Source organism: Lacerta agilis, chromosome 11 (assembly GCF_009819535.1).
Source record: "Lacerta agilis isolate rLacAgi1 chromosome 11, rLacAgi1.pri, whole genome shotgun sequence".
Taxonomy (NCBI): domain Eukaryota; kingdom Metazoa; phylum Chordata; class Lepidosauria; order Squamata; family Lacertidae; genus Lacerta; species Lacerta agilis.
Window position 1 is genome coordinate 26,483,578 of NC_046322.1, and position 14,613 is coordinate 26,498,190.

The 14,613-nt window shown below is 42.3% G+C and overlaps 1 protein-coding gene across 1 annotated transcript in view; it reads right to left on the minus strand.

Annotated features, from left to right (window-relative positions):
• Positions 1-2,109: 2,109 nt before the first annotated feature.
• THBS4 (thrombospondin 4) overlaps positions 2,110-14,613 on the minus strand; it is a 36,919-nt gene continuing 24,415 nt past the window's right edge. The window contains exons 10-22 of the mRNA XM_033164187.1: positions 13,647-13,799; positions 13,162-13,266; positions 12,619-12,726; positions 12,044-12,203; positions 10,242-10,360; positions 9,268-9,320; positions 7,757-7,950; positions 6,328-6,506; positions 5,966-6,014; positions 5,314-5,510; positions 4,888-5,060; positions 3,540-3,679; positions 2,110-2,221 (exon numbers count right to left, since the gene is read on the minus strand). Of these exons, the coding sequence (XP_033020078.1) occupies positions 2,160-2,221; positions 3,540-3,679; positions 4,888-5,060; positions 5,314-5,510; positions 5,966-6,014; positions 6,328-6,506; positions 7,757-7,950; positions 9,268-9,320; positions 10,242-10,360; positions 12,044-12,203; positions 12,619-12,726; positions 13,162-13,266; positions 13,647-13,799 (1,692 nt within the window). The 3' untranslated portion in view covers positions 2,110-2,159. The remainder of the gene's footprint in view (positions 2,222-3,539; positions 3,680-4,887; positions 5,061-5,313; positions 5,511-5,965; positions 6,015-6,327; positions 6,507-7,756; positions 7,951-9,267; positions 9,321-10,241; positions 10,361-12,043; positions 12,204-12,618; positions 12,727-13,161; positions 13,267-13,646; positions 13,800-14,613) is intronic.

Genomic DNA, 14,613 nt, shown 5'->3' on the forward strand with positions numbered 1-14,613 from the left:
CAGCACCACCCACGTCCCAAGGAACACAGTTGTTGTTTGTTCAGTCGTTCAGTCGTGTCCGACTCTTCGTGACCCCATGGACCAGAGCACGCCAGGCACGCCTGGATCACTGCCTTGTCGTGGCGAAGGGGCTTGAATTACTCAGGGAAGCTATGGACAGGTCAAGATGGACAAGTCATAGTGGAGAGTTTGGACCAAACGTGATCCACCTGGAGTAGGAACTGGCAAGCCACTCCAGTATCCCTGCCAAGAAAACTCCATGGACAAAGGAACACAGTACCCGAGGTCAGTTCAATAATTTTGGAGCCTGAGGATGAAAATACCACAAATTCCTTCCTTCCTTCCTTCCTTCCTTCCTTCCTCTCTCTCTCTCTCTCTCTCTCTCTCTCTCTCTCTCTCTCTCTCTCTCTCTCTCTCTCTCCCTCCCTCCCTCCCTCCCTCCCTCCCTAGCAGGAAAAAATAATCCAAAAACCATAAACTAAAATAGCAACTGACTGCCCTTTTCATGAAAGCCATCATCAGATACCTGAAGCAGCCACTTAATTCCTGTCTACTAGTAGAGTTAGCCCTGCAAGCAGGGGGTATGGACCCCGGCTTCTGGTTGCTTGTGTGGATAAGGCAGCACTGAGGTCTCTGCAGAGAAAGACATGGGGGTAAATAGCACAGGCCTGTTCAGGCATTATGTAATGTAAAACATGAGCAGGGAATGCTTCAAGAGTGCATGAGAGCTCCACACCCACCATTGCCACATATAACAGCCCCTGCATAATCCATGCAGTTGGGGACCTTGCCTTATCAGGGTTTCTGATCCTATAAAGGCCCCTAAGCACATTCAGTGAAATGCACTTAGAAGCTGGCCTTGGTAAGTGGGGGCTGGTGCATGTGGGGAATGTTGAGGGTAGGACTGATCTGCAGGCCCCCGAAAAGCCCCTGCACATGCTTACATTTCCTGTTTGGACAGAACACCAAAATAGGGCTTAGCTGTTACGTACACAGCCTTGACTCCATGTTGTTGTTGTTTTAAATGAGAAGCTACTCCAGCATAGGGAAATTTGGAATGGAGAACTGGGAGAGGGCAGGGAAGAGGTGGTTAACCCCTTCCTACCTCCTTTCCCCCCTTGCTTTCAATGATTCCCTGCCCCCAGCTCAACTGCAATTATGCACTAAGATGCTGTTGAGGGGAAGGAGGAGGAAGAAAACCATGAGAGTAAATTTGGAGTGGGAAAAATGGGTTAAGTTCTATACTTATACTATACTATACTCTGTTCTATACAGTGGTATCTCGGGTTAAAAACTTAATTCGTTCTGGAGGTCCGTTCTTAACCTGAAACTGTTCTTAACCTGAGGTACCACTTTAGCTAATGGGGCCTCCTGCTGCTGCCGCACAATTTCTGTTCTCATCCTGAAGCAAAGTTCTTAACCCGAGGTACTATTTCTGGGTTAGTGGAGTCTGTAACCTGAAGCGTCTGTAACCCAAGGTACCACTGTACTTCTGCTTTATAAGCAGCTTTTTTGTTTGTTATAAAGAAGGCAATGAGAAAGCTTTCAGCACACATTTTTGTGTGACATGTAATTAGCCTATTTATTTCTGTTTATTTACAACAGGAGTGGGAAATGCAGACCCCCGGGCTTCCCTATTTGTTCAAGACTTTCACAAGACCACATGACCTCTCACAAAGCCACACCTCACACCAGCCCCGCTCTGTGCTTCTGCCTGGCTGGATTGTGTCCCTGAACTGCTACAATGCCTCCGGCCTACCTGGATGGAGAGAGATGACAGTAGGTGGATGCTTGTTGGAACTGCTGTGGCTGGAAGGCTGCCCTACTGTGCAGAAGGAAGAAGCGCATGCGCATGTGTTGCTCCATCCACTTTTGCGTCTGGCATATGGTCCCCAGAAGACATCCCATGAGGGAATGTGGCCCCGTCTGATAAAGAAGATTCCCCACCCCTGATTTACAGGAACAAACCAATCAGCTGTACCCTAAATGTTTTAACTTTAAAAAAGAAATTCAACCCTAAATGACCTCCCACCCTATTCTATCTATGGTGTGCTATCTTTACACCAATAATGACAAGCGTAGTATGCTCTTGCACCAAAAAAAGCCATATAAGAATTTAATATACATTGCTTTATTGTTTGCCAAAGCAGCTTGTATTCTTAAATATCTCCAACTCCATATTGCTGAGCCTGAAATTCTTGGAAGTCCTCTGGGATAGTATCTAAAAACAAGAAACAGAAGACACACAAGATTAGTCTTTACTCTTGGTATGAAACTCATGAGCATTTTATTTTCGAGGTTCAGGTTAAGAGCTGGTGCCTGCTTATTACACACAGCTGTAACTTTTTTTTTTTTAGAAGTTCTATTTTACAGATGGATTAATTAAATATGAGTGTGGTCTGTACAGGGGGGAAAGCACTCCATAAGGCCAGTATTGTGAACTCCTAGGTTATTATTACCCATGTTGCATCTGCAGGGGTCAAAATGGTTCAGCTTCTAACATGACACAAGTCCAGTCCTAAGCAGGAAAATGTGCAAACTTCAGCGATCCTCCATGCCTCATTTTTGGGGGCAAGTGCCCCCAGCCTTTCCTAAAGGAATTGGGAGTGTGACCAGTTAGGTACCACTGCTCAAAAGTGTCCTGGGTGCCTTCAGGCAGCAGTGTTCATCCTTACCTCACTCACCCACCTTCCCTGTCCCTGAACAGGACAAGCTTGTAGCTTTTTGCCAGTATGGTTCTGCATGGCCAAGACTTCCAGGCACCTTGGCTGTGCATCTGCCAAGCAACTCCCAGGCACCTTCGCATGCAAAGTGCCAGGACAAAATCTTACCCGACCTCTGCGATTTCAAAGTTATTAAGTGCCAGAGGGTGGCATCACACTTGCCAAGGCAAGCAGAACTGCTCAAGTCTACATGTCTCTCTGCTTAAAGCTGGACTTGTCTCATGCAAGAAGTCACAGAAGTAAGGAAGGATTTACATCCCACTGAATTCAATGGCCTTCCTGCCAAGTAAGACTGCATATTAAGATTGCAACTGTCCATGGCTGTACACTTTTATTAGTAATCAGCTGAACAGTTTCTATGGCTAAGATCTGAACAGCAAAGCCTACACCTGAGGGCTTCTCCATTTATCAATTGTTCCCTATTTTGTGGCCCAAGTAACAGTGGGAATATGGCTACCTAAAGGAAATAATGTGAGTCAATGGATGCACCTGTCACTTCTCGACGATGTCCCGTCCCCCCCCAGATTCTTATTTCAATATTTCCAAAATGCTCAGTATTGTGCAAAGATTTCTGGTGTTTTTAACATGATGATTAATTGCACACTTTTTAGATCTCCAAAGGGTCTTCTGCAAGCAACTGACATTTAACACAACAGAAGCTGTACTCACATCTGAGCAGCCCAGAGACCTGCTAAGTCACATTGCAGATTTGGAAAGCATATGCAATGCCTTATCTATGCAACCTCCCTAAAACAGCTTTCCTCTTTACAGCTGCTCATTTGATTAGGCAGGAGGAGGATGTGGGGAAAATGTTACCATTGCAGCGATACTTCAGATTGGACCAAATAATGTTTTCCTGAGAGAAGCAGAAAACACCAAGCCTTCCTCCACGCATGGTAGTGTCTATGGTTACTCCAGAATCCGCCACCAGTTCAGAACCTTCATAGAACCTTGCCCTTTGAAAGTGGAACAAATAAATATAGATGTATCCTGATTCTCTACACACAGTGGGTTGTTTTCTTTTCTTTTTTAAAGTGAGGTGCTGGTACTCATATACAGATAGATATAGATAGATAAAAGTGCTGTGAGTGGCAGCACAAAATGGCTGCCATGGGCAGAAAAAGGCAAAAGGTACTTTGTACTGGTGAGTATTGTTACACACACACACACACACACACACACACACACACACCTATGAATTCTCATTTTGTAGTTTTACTGGTTTTTATCTTTACTGTAGAGTTACTTGAACACTGCTTAGAGGTGAAAATAACTAAGCATATAAATTGTCAAAATATGGAAACATCTTTCTTTTAAAAAAAGATAGGAACCTGGAGCTGATTCCTGTTATGATATCGTGAAACAGACATGGAAGAGTTGCAGCTGGGTGTGTTAGTAAGTTCCTAGTGAAAAGCACCGTGATTGGGGTGAAAAGCCAAATGTTGTGGTTACCAATATGTGTGAACTCAGCCTTAGTTTGATGGGGAAATGAGCTTGCTGAGAGTCTTGCCTGGTAATAATTTCAGACAAGCAGGAAGACAACATGCCAGATCTTTTACAACTCGTCTCCTTGTCTGTGAGCATAATTCACATTTACATATTTCAGGCAGCAGAAGGGCACTGTTGCTTAAAGCAAAGTAAGCAGAACTTTAGGTGTATATCCGGAATGAAGGCTTGGGGTGGATAGCATATTCTACATACAATATTTAATAGTTGCAACAGACTATTCAGCAAAAACTGGAAACCAATAAAATAAAATAAAAATCCAACCCATTACCATCATTAGAGCTACATTTATACACAAACGTATGGTAGTGTGTATTGTGAAACAGAAGTTTGTTTTTTGCTTTCACATACAGTCATACCTTAGAAGTCGAATGAAATCCATTCTGGAAGTCCGTTCGACTTCCAAAACATCCGGAAACCAAAGTGCAGCTTCTGATTGGCTGCAGGAAGCTCCTGCAGCCAATTGGAAGCCCTGTCGGATGTTTGGCTTCCAAAAATAGTTCGCAACCAGAACTACACATCCGGGTTTGCGGTGTTTGGGAGCCAAAACGTTTGAGAACTAAGCTGTTCGAAAACCAAGGTACGACAGTATTGAATTTTTACCTCAATAGATGTTCACTTAGAATTGCATTGTATCCTGCTTTGCCCATCACCTTACCTAATATACCCAACTTGAGGTCTGTGCTGCAAGAACCAGCGATAGGAAACTTTATCCTTCCAGCCTACATTTCGAGGGTCTTTCCAAAGCAGTCTGACTTGATCATTAGTGTCCCCAGTGTGCCAAAGTGAATTCCTGAGGTGTTCTCCAGGCCCAGTTTTTGATTTAACAGCCTACACAGAACACAAGTACAAAGACAAGTCAAAAATCAGAAATCTCCTTTAATAACAATAACATTTCTCCGAGTATTATGAGAAAAACCAGAAGTTTTAATTCTTTTCCCATTCTGTAATGGAACCAGGCGCACGCATCCAAATAAACGAAGGTTAGAAACCACATCATACAAATGCCCTGCCAGTTCCATCTTAGCACAACACTAGATGACAGCATTAATGAGATTTGGGTCATTTTGGCTCAAGCCTGTACCTTCAGCTGAATCCCAGGTTCTGCAACAGCTCTAAACGGAGTTGCCTGCCAATAGGTCTGCTCAGTCTGTTTCCACATCACCACATAAAAGCTGGAGCTGTCTTGGTAACCAAAAATGAAGCCGGCATAGTCATCATCCGTTGCCGTGTTGACAAAGAAAGTGCCTTCAAAATCAACTCCGTTGAAAGCTGTGTAACCTGTTCAAATGTACAGGAATACACATCAAGTCCAAACCAATTATAAGTGTAAAACTCGATACTTATTCTTCCTTTAGATGCCAAAGGTCCAATCAATTGCTCCAGACCCCAGGCCTAAAGTGCCCAACCCCTGCTTTAACCAAAGATGCTGGAGATTTTCTATCTGGGATTTAAGGCTTCTAGCACTAGGCTATAGACCAGTTTTCAGGTGAGAAATCTAACTCTGCAGCAATCTTCTCCATCTCCCTGCCTAACAAGACACTGATGCTCTCAGAGCCGAGTATCCCTTAAGCCTGTTTGTGTACAGTGGAAAAGCACTTTGCATGCATCCTGAAGCTAGATGAAGGCTGCACATTGGGGATCACTATCGGCATCTTTTGAATAAATAGTTTTAATCCATTTCTGCTTGTGAGCAGCCATGTGGGTGTCTACAAAAGAAAAAAATATTCACATACCTACAGCAAGTCCAGGATCACTATTCATGGTCTGCACAATCTCCATGCCCTATAAAACATAATATAATTCATGAAGCTAGTCTAAGGATGTTTTATTAAGTCATGCCCAAGATGATGGATAAAGACCACTTTCATTATCAATGCTCATCCATGTGTCACCTTGTGAGTCCAGCACATTTATGTTCTTTGCCAAAAATATCCAGATTGTTTTCCTCCAATAAGTACCCCCCGCAAAAAACCCCCACCACATTTCAACATTAAAACTCTTATTCTTCCATGTTTCGAGAGAAGTCTTGGTTGCTTTTTCCTGCCTATCATTCCTGGATGCTTTTAGATATTAAAAAAAAAAAAAAACATTTTACCTGGTTCAGAACCACCCAGTTAGGGTCAATCTGAGCATCCCCTTCTGGATCCAGGACGACAGTCTGATAAGCCCTGAAATCTGTCAGGGTGATCTCTGCATTCTCGGGACAAACGTCAATCCTATCTATCACTGTGTCTTGATCAAAATCTGATTCACAGATATCACCAACTCCATCACCTGGACACATGAACACAACACCCAAAGGATGTGATTTGAAAGCTGTTTTCACAAAACAGCTGTTTCAGCAGCAGTTAACGGGGGGGGGGATACTTATGCAGGAATTGCATCAGGCCCAATTTCTGATTGCCTCTAATAGTGAAAGGGAGGAGGGGTGGAGCAACCCTAGTAATGGCCAGGTACCAAGAGATAAAACCAAAGAGAAACATTTGAGCAATGTGTAAGCAATCCTGAGGACTGAATTAAACAGAGTTGCACATCACTTTAGGAGACTCTGGTTGAAGCCAGATTATGAACTGAATCCATTTCAGGTTTCATTAACTACTATAAAGCAGGTAGGGCAGCCGTTGGGACACGACCTGGTGAAAATAGGTGAGAAGAAGCAGCTGCCTTGCTATGAAATGAACAAAGCAAAGGTGTGGCAGCTGGTGAATCACTGCCCTGGTACTTCAGACCAGAAGTGTTCCCTGTGGGTTACACTTTAAGTATAAAATGTGGGTTCTAATCATGTTTGTGGATAAAATCACGGAACTTTGGTTATTCTGAATGAATCACTCAAAAATAAACGGGTGCAATTTATACAATTACAAGTGTCATTTGGTCTTAACACCTTAATTTTACTGGGCTTCACTAAGAGCATGTAGCCTTGACTTAATGCGCTTCATACCAAACCTTACCACCACTGCCCTCTCATGGCCTTTTGTAACCTGCATGAAATTGTTCACACTTGAGGCAGAGTCTGGTCTGACAAACAGACCTCGGCTCTGCAAAAGAAGCTGAGATACACAGGACTGTCTGCACAAGGGGAAAACTTTCTGCTCCTACTATGGATAAAATGGCCCTTGCGCCTTTTAATCATCAATTATATTCAATTCTCATTCAATTTAAGTTTATTGTTCCAGCCAATAAAGCTCAATAAAGGCATTTCTTAAGGGAGCTGGCAAGAGTCTGGTCACATAACTATCACTAAAATGCTCTGTTTTCAAGCGTGGATACCAAGGGGGAAATCTGGTGTTTCTAATTAGTTGTAGGTCCCTTCTGGATTCTATCCAGAAGAACCAATCCCTTGGTTGACACTTATTCAAGGTCAAAGCAAAGCTCAGTTCTGGAAAATATAGGTTCCTTGTAATCAAAGGAAACCATCAGTTTCCTTTGATGATTAGAAGGCACCATACCGTCACCATATGTTGTGCATGTAAAAAAAAAAAAACCGAGGTAAAAAGAGAAAGAATAAGAAATGTCTGCCATACTGTTGTCATCTTCTTGTCCTGGATTAGGAACAAGCCGGCAATTATCTGGGCCTGGAGGAACAAGGTCTGGAATTCCATCATTGTCGTCGTCGTCATCACACTCATCCCCCAGCCCATCCTTATCGGTGTCTAGCTGGGAGCTGTTAATGACTGTGGGACAGTTGTCGGTGCTGTCTTGGTGTCCATCCCCATCGCTGGGAGTAAAGCAGGAGGGGGGGAAGCAAAAACACCCCGTGTTAGTTCCTATTTCTATCTTTCTAAGTAATAGGATGGAGAAGGAGCTGGCAAACCACTCCAGTATTTTGCCAAGAAAACTCCATGGACATAAAAAAGGAGAAGATTTGAGAAGAAAGTGAGAGTTTCCAAGGCATGCTCTGGTTCATGGGGTCACGGAAAGTCGAACACAACTGAGATGTGTAATAGGAATGTTGGCTACTACTTCTTGTACTACTGACAAGGAATGCTTGCTTGTTTTCCTGTATCCATTGTTACACCGGAAGGCCTCAAATGAAGGTACGTTGTGACAGTTAGTACTAGGAGACAAAACCACCTTATTTGAGGAAACAATTGGAGATATTCACGGGATCTCAGGGAACTTCTTGGAATCTTCTCTAAGCAGAATATATCTGAGGTTACTACAAGCTGGAACTAGACATGAAGGGAAACACTGATGTTTATTCCTGTGCTAACAATGGTAAACACTCTGCAGCCTGAATTGAGGTCTTTAGCCATAACGGAAGTCATTCCCACAGTTAGGGTTTATAATGACTACCATCCTTGATGTATTACTGAGAATGGAGGGATCCAGCAAACGATTTCAACCCTTCTGACAATATTTGCTTATTTTACTTGCATGAAGTAAAGCCCAAATGGCACTTTTGGCATATGAAAACCTATTTTCTATACACCATCATACAGTTGTTATTGCTCTTCTACTTTAAATAATGTTATTAATTTTAAAAAGGAATAGCTAGGGGGTGGGCCTTGCAGTGCTGGGGTGTGGTTAACTCTTTCTCCTATGATATTTTCTCAAAGGACATCCCCATACCTCTTTTCCATAGCTGGGCAAATAGTAACTTGGGGAGATGAGCTGCTTATGAGAAGGTTTAATCGCTATTCGCCTCAGCCTGTGAGGGTGCTCTCAACATATATGAAAAGAGATGGTTTGTGGAAATAGATCGTAGATCTGCATTGGTTCCAAATGAGTACAGTGTATTGAAAATAATTTAAGCTAAACTTTTACCTTGGTAGAGACATAGGTGCAACTTCGGTGAAATTAGGGGATGGAATCCAACAGAGTTAACGTTTCATCATCTCAAGGATATCTGCTTGTACAAAGGAATGTTTTCCCCCTGCCACATGCCCCCTACATCAGGAGCAGATTGGGAGAGGGTGCAGGCATGTCCCATTACACAAGCACAAATCTTTTCAGTGATGGGGCAGGTTAGTTAAATACCTCCCAGCAGCACCATAACATGGATGAATTCGATTCTGATTAAGATTTACCCTACCTGTCTTGATTGGTGTCACAGGAATCTCCTACCAGATCATTATCAATATCTGACTGTAAACAGAAATATAACAAGATTAAATTACTAAATTGCAGAGAGGGGAAAATATAAAATTACATTGCTGAAAGTCTTTAAAATTCAACACACATCTTTCAATAATCTGTATTAGCAGGGGATTAATATCTGAAAAGGTGGAAAGATGGATTGGATCCCAGCTGTGCATGCAATTCTGTATTCTATAGGCACATATTATTTATCCTTAGAGAGATCCCCCTGCATAAAATCCTTTTCAGTTTGTTTGTTTGTTTGCTTGCTTCTGCAATTAAAGAAGATTGACATTTAATCCCTATGGCTATTTATTCAGTGAGAACATTTATTGGCATTGGGCTTTATCTCAGTGATTTGCACAAATGAGGGCTCAGGAATGGAGAATATGTTTTGAAAGGAGGAAGTCCCATGTTCAATCTGACACCTTCAAATAATGGCTGTCAAGTACAGAACCGGGGAAAAGCCACTTCCTGAGAGTCTTAGACACCTGCTACCAGTCAGGCTGAGGTAGCAAACCTTTTGGGTTTTCTGGACACCTTTATGCATGGATTGATTAAATGTCAGACCAAGACTTGTGTCATGCAGGAAAACAGTAACTACAGCACTCCGTAGTTATCATAGTTCACACTAAAGTTTAACAGAGCTGTACTTTTCTTTCGTTCTAAATATTTATTGCCACAGTGGAACTGGAACACTACACTTGAAATTTTCATAATCTTAAATTGACATTCCCATTATTGCTTCCACTAAGAACCAAATACTTTGATTCCCCATATTGGTGCCATGCAAATGTTGTTGGACCCCAACTCCAATTCGCCCCAGTCAACATGGCCAATAGCCAAGGATGGGAATTATAGTCTAAAATTATTTGGAGAGTCACAGGTTGCCTACTCTGGCCTATGGCTTTTTTCCCTGCTGTTGCTCACCTGATTTGGGTTGCTAATATCTGGGCAGCTGTCACAAGCATCACCCACACCATCATTATCTCTATCTTTCTGTTCCCGATTGGGGACCCTCTGACAGTTGTCCAAAACGTTCTTAATACCTGAATGAAACGATGACACAAAAACAATGTTGGCTTTGCATCGCTCTAGCAACTTATAAGGCCAGAAACAAAGAGTCAGCATGGCATAATGGATAGCAGATGAGATGTGGGCCAAGGAAGACCTTGTTGCAAATTGCTACTTGGCCATTAGTTTCACTGGGAAATCTTGGGCTTGTTGGGATCTCTGCCTAATCTGCCTCAAAGGTCTTGCCTGAGGATGAAAAGGGATAGTCCCACATATAATTCTGAGCTCTTTGGAAAAGAGGAAGGGTACAAAACAACAGTCATAATGAGGATTGTGGAGAAGTCAAAAAAAATGAATATTTTTTTTTTACTAGAACAGGGTTAGGTTTAGATACAATGTCTATGTATATGGAGTCATGTAAAGGGTTAAATTTGATGTCCTAGATATCTGTTGGTGACTGACAGTTGGCTGTTCTTTACTTGCATAAGAAGTGGTGGGGTGGACTAGATTCTTAAGGAGAGGGTTGTAAAATTGCAGTTCTGAGTGGCCAGCTAGGTAGAAATTCTTGGTAAATCATTGAATGGCAAAAATGGCCTGATGAGGGGGAGATTTATATGCCGCTCAAATCTGATGTGTTGAAGGACAGGGTGGCTGGAAGATAAATTGGCCTATTCTACTACTGTTGAGAGAGAAAAAGAAGAGCCAAAGAGATGAAGAAGAGGAAGACAAGAATGAAGAAGATGACTTAGGATGAGACTAGCTGAGGGAGAAGGCTGAAGTCTAGACTCTGGAGCTGAAGCAGGATGGAAAAGAGGTTATTGAGGCGAAAGAAAAGCTTGGTAGTATAATTTGCCCCCAAAGAGCTGAATCTTTGGCTTAAGCCAAAGATTGGCCATGAGGCCATATAAGAGCATTGAACAGTGGGGAGAATTCAGCAAGAAGCTTCTGAAGCTGATCAGAATGAGAACTGCCTGCAAGCCTGGCTTGAAGAAAACCAGGTGAAGCCCACAGTACCTGGCGGTGGGATTGACAGAGTAATTGCCATATAGATTCAATACTGCTAGGTACGTCTCTTTTCCAGCCAGCCTTACATAAACTTCTGTAACTGTCAGTTAAAGATACAGTAACTTTACAACAGAAAATGTAAGCCAGTCTTAAACAGTAAGCAGTTATTGTTATTGTTTACCTCACTTTACATGTATAGTTTTTTTTAAAAAAAATAATCAACAGACAAATGATATCTTGCTACTTTTATTTAATGATACAAGTGTGTCTGGCTGCTTTTGTGCCACATCTAAAATACCACAGCTACTGGGTTATATAGTTACAGGCTATAGCCAAACCTAGTAAACAGTATAGTACAGATATTTGGTTGCAGTGGTTGGAGGTCAATCGGCTGTGGTCAATAAAAGCTCATTCTCCACATATAGAAAGAAAAGATGAACTCACCACAAAGATCACAATCGTCACAATGACAATAAATAGGCTAGGAGCCGAAGAGGGCTTTGTTAATTGTCATTTGTGACTAAGGGACCTCAGGATGCCGTTGCTGCCTCCTTGCCTTCAGATGCAGCTGTGTTGAGTAAGTGGGGCCTGAGAATGGGCTACAGCTGCTTAAAAAGTCAATGTTGAAAATGCAAGCTTTGATGCTAGTTGCCTTCTGTGCCAGTTTCAAGCGCAGAACAGAGAGGGTACCTAATAGGCGAAGATGTACTCACCATCTCCATCCATGTCATCATCACAGGCATCTCCTTTGCCATCTCCGTCTGTGTCTCGCTGGTCATTGTTTAAGACCATACGGCAATTGTCACAAGCATCACCAAAGATATCTTGGTCGCTGTTTCTCTGGTTAACGTTAGAAGCCAGTACACAGTTGTCCTGAAACAGAGAAAGGCAAAGTGCTCTGGGCTACAGTCTCTCTGGGGCAGGAACACTCATCATTGCTCTCTGCTGACTTTGCTTTTGCAAGTGATGAATTTGCAGGTGAATTCAGCTCAGTGAGTTCACACAGGGAATCTCCTTTTGAAACTTTGTTGTTGATGATGATGCCTGGCAACTCTACAAGGTCCTGGGAGACTGAAATGCTCCCCCACCAATATCTGCTACCATTGTCTATGTCTAATCCAAGTCTTGCGTACAGATAGACCTGTTTGATCTAAATAAATGGCAAAAGGCCATTGATGGCACTAGAGGCAGTGCAGGTGCTTGATATGAAGGCTGATGCTCACAATCCTGCTGCTTGAGTGTGGGAGGGATGTAAATTACACAGATAAACAACATCTATAACCAGTACCTGTTCATTAGGAATGCCATCCCCATCGGCATCATCATCACAGGCATCTCCTATTCCATCTCCATCAGCATCTTCTTGTCCAGAGTTTGGAACCACCTTGCAATTGTCCTATGGGGGGAAACAGGGTGGTGATCTAGAACCCATGCTTTTGATCATGGGTTGCAAGCTGTGGGCATATTTGCAAACTGCCAAAACTATTATGGGCATCATGAACATGATGAAGCCATACACGTGCATGCACATTCATTTAACCCCTCCCCACCAGCATTTAAAGCTTGAAGAAGTGTTTTTGCTTTTTGAAAAACCTAGCTAACAAGTGACCATCCTGGAGAGAGCAGCTGGGGAGGGAAGAGTTAATTTCTCCAAGCCTAATTTCATAAGCGAAAGAGTGCGGGTGTCAGGGAAGACCATGTGTGTCCATAGGCAATATGTTGCTGACTCATGTTTGCTCCGTTTCTCACCCTCCTGTGCACTTCCCTAAATAGAGCTCTAATTTAAAATGAAGCAGACATGAGAGAAGGTGCCTGCCCTCTTAGATCATACCTTTCTGCAACTCTCAGCCGAGCATAAAAGTTCTTCATCGGGATAGCCATCAATATCGATATCTTTTCCGCACACAAAGCCATCGCCAGCCCAGCCAATACCACACTGTGAGCAAAAGTGTTACAAAATAAAGCCAAGCTGAGGAAGTCATTCTACAAACATACACAAGCGCTGTCGGATAGGGAATTAGAAGACCCACAATATGCTCTTAAGCAGGGCAGTGTAATTACGTACTACTAAAAATGTAAATAATTAGTATGTAATTAAGTAAGATGTCCTGCTTAGAGCGTATTGTCAAATTAATTGCATATATATACATAGAGAGAGAGAGAGATAAATATGGCTCACCCCCCAAAGGATAGCACAATACATTTTTTAAAAAATGAATGAATTAATTACAGAACACGGTTTTACTGAAGAATGTCAAAATAGGATTTGCTGCTCTGGGATCAAATGAAAACAAATCTGTGAGATCATCAACTTACAATACATGAGATGTCTCCTTGCCGCACTTCAGCACACTGTGCATGGATACTGCAAGGGTTCAGAGCTTGATTCCTGCAGCTCCTTTCAGGCCTGCATCCCCTGACCTGGTCTCCAGTAAAACCTGGTTTGCATGTCCCACAGCGGAACGAGCCCTTTGATGAAAGCAAACAAGCATATAAGCCAGTCAGGCACTGTTTGTGAATGGTCCGTGCATATATTGTAGGAGGAACAATTTAAAAAGAGGCATTCTTTCCTCTGAGAGAGAGAGAATGTCTGCTTTAACACATTACACTTCTTTATTTTCCTTTTTTTTTAAAAAAAATGTAGTTTTTTAATAGACCTCCTTTTAAAAGAAAGTATTAAAAAATAATGCATATTTTAAAAGATTTGCTGCCTAATTAATTGAAGGTAACTTTTTAATCCTTCCGCAAAATGTAAATTGATGGATCTAAACAATTAATTGATTAAAGTGTCTTTCTGTTTGTTGCTTCAAGACAAGAAAACTTTCTCACAACAGTAGTGTCACTGATTTGTTTAATTTTGGAAGCCAAGCACGGGGAGTCTATTCCAATATGCTGTATACTGCCTTGATATATTTTTTATAAATGTGTGGATTATAAATACTTAATGAATAAATGAATAAACCTGTTGTTAAGAAGAGAAGGAGAAATTTACACTGGGGCAGGGGGGAGGGACCATGTAATACCCTTGGCCCACTTTGAGTTTCTTGAGGTTCCAAAAGGCACTTCATTAAAGTCTGCACAGATATTTTAAATCTCTTACTGAGAACTTTATGCAAAAAAGGTAAACTCAGACCTAGTATTACACCCACCAAGGTACATCCTTGGACACTTGAAAGACATGTGGCAGAGCACATTGTTTGCCCCTGGAAGGTGCTGGGGTCAATCTCCCAGGGAAAAAGACCCAGTAGCAGGTGCTGAAAATGCTGAGGAACTGCTAACTGCC